Raw genomic sequence first — 4856 nt, forward strand, 5'->3', positions numbered from 1 at the left:
TTCACTTACATGGCCCTGGGTTTGACTAAACAAGGATGAACCTATGTCTTGAAACCCTTCGACTCGATTTTCTGTCCTCCTTCAATACTGGGACGTAAATCCTCTCATTGCTCTTATGGGGAGGCCGTCGTATATTTTATTTAAACGTATTTGGTTTTCCTAGACTTGGGTTAAAATTAACCAGTTTTTCACACATCAAAAAAATTTACTTTACTCAAAACGGAAATATAAATGGTTGATATATTTTACCATCCACGAATCTTTAAAAATCCGTTAAAACAGAAAGAACAGAAATGTAATATTTGAGTTAATAATAATGACCGATCATATAAAAATATATGATTTTACCATAAAATATGGATTTAATGACGTCACCGGGAAATATTATAATATGCTTGTATACTATAGTTTAGACGAAATTGCTTTAATTTTCTGTCTTTTGACTTTTGACTTTGACATATATTTGAAACTTTAATTTTCTTATACAGATAACGGCCATAATTCACTTATCAAAAGTTAAAAGTTATTCAAAGTTATTTTACCCTGTGATAAATCGTGAAACCTCAATTAAAATGTCTCAATTTAAATTTTGGAATGATGTGAACAGTATACTTAGTTTGGATGGCCCGATAACCAAAGGTCCACAATCTAGATGTGAGAGAAAAAAAACTAGCAATCTTCTGTCTGGAAATAGCAGTTTAAATTCTTCTAAACAACGATCTTTATCGACTTCTTGTCTAAATAATACATCAAAGACTCCGTCAAAGGATAGCGATGGTTATTTGAATAGTAAAACTCCATCAAAAACACCTTTGCGAAAGTCTAAAACTCCAACACCGAACAAAAATGCCAAAACTCCAGGTGGGGACAGGTTTATTCCATCTAGAGTGGCAAGCAATTTAGAGTTAGCACAGTTCAAACTTTCCCAAGATGAGAACGAACCAGAGGGCAATACAGCAAAAGAACTCAAAAAGGCTATTACAGATAATATTAAAGGTTCAACTGCTAGTGGAAGTCACAGAATACTTTCTTACATGAATAAAGCGCCGGCAGCTCCGGAAGGTTTTCAGAATCCTATGAGAGTGTTGTATTCTCAAACAAAAACACCAGCTTCAGTTAGAAATACAAACAGATATATTCCACAAGCTCCCGATCGGATTTTAGATGCACCCGACATTGTTGATGATTATTATCTGAATTTAATGGACTGGGGTTCAAATAATATATTAGCTGCAGCTTTAGGTTCAAGGGTTTATCTGTGGAATGCAGGTATGTTTTGATTATAAAGATATTTAATATATGTATTTTATATAAATTATGTTTATTTTAAACAGGAACTGGCAATATCTCACAGCTTTTGGAATTAGAAGGCAATGATTATGTATGCTCATTGGCTTGGATGCAAGAGGGTGATTGTTTAGCTGTAGGCACAATGGAAGGTACAGTTGAGCTGTGGGATTGTTCCAGAACTAAGAGACTTAGAGTAATGAATGGTCACTCAGCTAGAGTTGGAGCTTTGGCTTGGAATTCCTATATTTTAACCAGTGGATGTAGAAGCGGGCAAATTATTCATCATGATGTTCGGCAAAGAGAGCATATTGTAACAACAATTAGCGGTATGTTTCTTATACTAAATATTTTATATTATCCAAATATTTTATATAAATTCCTCTTTATTTTTTAAATTTTAACCTGAATTTTTTGCAATTTACACTTTGTATAAACATGTTTATTATTTCAAATCTCAGGCCATACTCAAGAAGTATGTGGCTTGAAGTGGTCACCCGATGGCAAATATTTGGCAAGTGGAGGAAACGACAATGTCCTTAATATATGGGCGGCAGTAAATGAAGGGTTCCATACCGAATCGACCCCCTTACATGTATTCACTCATCATCAGGCTGCCGTAAAAGCTCTGGCCTGGTGCCCATGGCAACCACATATTTTAGCTAGCGGTGGCGGAACGGCGGATAGGCATATTCGCGTGTGGAATTGTAATACCGGATCTTGTGTGAATGCCACAGATGCTAAGTCACAGGTTTATTTTTTGTTTGATTGTTTTTGGAATTCGATTAAGTATTTATGTTATGGAATATGGCTTGACCTAGTGTTCTGAAAAAGCTACATATCAGGTTATTTTTTGCGGTTTTTCCTTCAATATTTATTACACAAAATATGCAGACAGTGAAGATAGAAAGAAAAATATTTTTAAAAAATAGAAACGTTTTTTTTTATAAAATAGTTTCCGATTTCAAAAATACCATTATGTTATCATTTATCTACCAAGATATTCTTGAAACACGGCCATATTAATATTAAATTTCTATATCTCGATTCGTTTAAGTAAAAATCTTTCAAAATTAAAATATGGTTAAGTAGATGATTATGGGTGCGTTCAAGGGGCACAGCGGCTTACTTCCAGGGAATATTTACGCTGACTTTGCTTTATGACATTTCGCGGTATTCCCTATATAAAGGGCGAAAAGAAACAGCAACTTTCACAGGTTTGCGATATTGTTTAAAAACATATTATATTGACTGATTTTATTTCTAACGAAAAATGATAAATTATTTTACATACAGTGGACTACAGATAAGGATATAAACATTGAAATACGGAAAACTTCTGATTTCTGCCGTTCGAGCGCTGCGGTCGGAATTTTTGTCTAAGTCAACTGAAATGCACCAAGCCTATAGTACGAAAACACACAGCATTCCCTTTAAAAAACCAACTTTAGTATGAAAATATGTTTGAATCATGTACAGGGTGAGGTTAATAGTTTTTGTTTAATTTGTTTGATCAAATGTTAGAAGTCAGTGTGGTAAATAATACTCAGTGATGTCATTGTTTCTGAAGTTGGAGAACTAAAATTTGGTAGAAGAATTTTAGATAGATGCTACAGGGTGTTCAAAACTTACTTAACAGATAAAACGATAAAACGTAATATAAATTGATAAAGGTGTTAATTTGCTTAGCAGATATATAAAATTTTGATAATTCTTACATTTTTTCATGGTAACTATGATGTTATAGCGTAATTGTATTAAAAATATGGATAAAAATAGAATAAACTGGAATAAATCGCGAACTATTAAAAATAGGTAAGTGACATACTTAATAAAATTGAAGAGTTTTGTAAAATCTATCAGAAAAAATTATATTATATAGGGGGTTCGATTTAAAAAATTTCAGATTTTTATTTTTAAGTTGTAGAAATTCATAAATATATTTTGAACACCCTGTAGCATTTAACTAAAATATCTTTACATCTATCTTTTTTTCATCTCTATAAAACTCTCCTACCAAATTTTGGTAGACCAACTTCGGATATAATGTCATAACTGACAATTTTTTACTACACTGAAATCTATTAACATTTGTTTAAACAAATTGAAATATTACAAAAACTATTAAATTTAAGTATATAACATTATATATAAAAAGGTTATAAAATTTTAAGCAGAATCTAAAAATAAAATATAAAATAGCATATTGTCTTTAAAAAAACATATGTTATATCCACCACACTTTTTTGAGGCACCCTGTATACCCTATAATAAATTTAAAATGTGTATTTTAACCTTCCCTATAACTTTTATATTTAACATTTTTTTATAAACCTTGAAACAAATGAGATAATGGACTTTACTTTATCGTTGACTCACCCTGTACATCTATGAAAATATTTTAGATAGATTATCTCTTATAATAAAATTATATAGAAAATCTCAGTAAAACTGACATCGTGCTTTTTCGGAATACTGGACCACACTGTCATTTTTTTACTTTTATGTATTTTAATTATATTTTTAAATTTTTTGAAACAACACCCAATATATTTCTTTAGGTTTGTGCTCTATTATGGGCTCAAAACTATAAAGAGCTAGTTTCTGGACACGGATTCGCAAATAACGAAGTCAGTATTTGGAAATATCCTGCAATGACCAAAGTATGTATACACTACTCAATAAGTTGCTAGAGAATTCTAACAATTTTAACGATTTTAGGTGGCCGAATTGAACGGGCACACAGCTAGAGTACTCCATCTAGCTCTGTCCCCTGACGGAACAACCATTCTATCTGCAGGCGCAGATGAAACACTGCGATTGTGGAGATGCTTTGTGAAAGATCCCGTCAAAACCAAGGACAAGGAAAATGGAGTTAAGGCAAAGCCAAGTGCATTGAGGCAATGCATTCGATAGACTGAAATAGTGTTAGCTGGCTTGTGGGTTCATGTTGAATTATTTTTATTATTTTGACTGATAATTTGTGTGATTTTTTTATGTTAACTATATGTAGTTGGTTATATTAATTTAGTTTTACAACATGATGTAATTACCTACTGATTTTTTATACTGGACAATAAATAAATTATTTTTGTGTAATTTATTTAATACCATTTTTTTTAATATACCAGTGTTTATTGTTTTATAAATTGTTATAGAGGCTTAGTGCATTCTCCACCGGTGCTGCTACCATCGGAGAGTCCCGTAAACAACAGTTTCACGAGCTTAAATAGCGAGTAGAATGAATATGCGAGTAGTAGGACATACACCAGTGGTTGGACAAAACGTATTTATTCGGAAATAAGTTAAAAATATGGTTTATAGTGTTACTTCAAATAATTAAAAACCCAGTTCTGCCAATTCTTCCGCTTCTTTCTATTACATTTTCTTTAATTGTCACTCTGAAACTCAGTGGTGGCTCATCAGGTGCAGTAGGTGAAGGAGCACTTCACCGAAAAAAATAATCAAATTAAAGAAAAAACTTTACTGTTTAAAATATTAATTTAGTTTAATATATTTACATGTATCTAAATAATAAAATGGTCATTTTTTATAAATTATTTTTTTTC

The 4856-nt window shown here is 31.7% G+C and overlaps 1 protein-coding gene across 1 annotated transcript; it reads left to right on the plus strand.

Annotated features, from left to right (window-relative positions):
* The first annotated feature begins 572 nt into the window (after window positions 1–572).
* LOC115881373 (cell division cycle protein 20 homolog) lies at window positions 573–4378 on the plus strand. Its single transcript, XM_030898826.1, has 5 exons — window positions 573–1269; window positions 1335–1616; window positions 1749–2038; window positions 3849–3950; window positions 4009–4378. The coding sequence occupies exons 1-5, from the start codon at window positions 573–575 to the stop codon at window positions 4201–4203; spliced, it is 1566 nt and encodes a 521-aa protein (XP_030754686.1). The 3' UTR covers window positions 4204–4378.
* Window positions 4379–4856: the final 478 nt, after the last annotated feature.

The sequence above is a fragment of the Sitophilus oryzae genome, unplaced genomic scaffold (genome assembly GCF_002938485.1).
Source record: "Sitophilus oryzae breed Bouriz unplaced genomic scaffold, Soryzae_2.0 scaffold_1717_pilon_pilon, whole genome shotgun sequence".
NCBI lineage: Eukaryota > Metazoa > Arthropoda > Insecta > Coleoptera > Curculionidae > Sitophilus > Sitophilus oryzae.

Excerpts from the sequence above, each read along its gene's own strand:
- LOC115881373 (XM_030898826.1), top strand. The coding sequence starts at position 573 with ATGTCTCAATTTAAATTTTGGAATGATGTGAACAGTATACTTAGTTTG. Across the intron at positions 1,270-1,334 it reads GGTTTATCTGTGGAATGCAG|GAACTGGCAATATCTCACAG; the intron begins GTATGTTTTGAT and ends TATTTTAAACAG. Across the intron at positions 2,039-3,848 it reads CCACAGATGCTAAGTCACAG|GTTTGTGCTCTATTATGGGC; the intron begins GTTTATTTTTTG and ends ATATTTCTTTAG.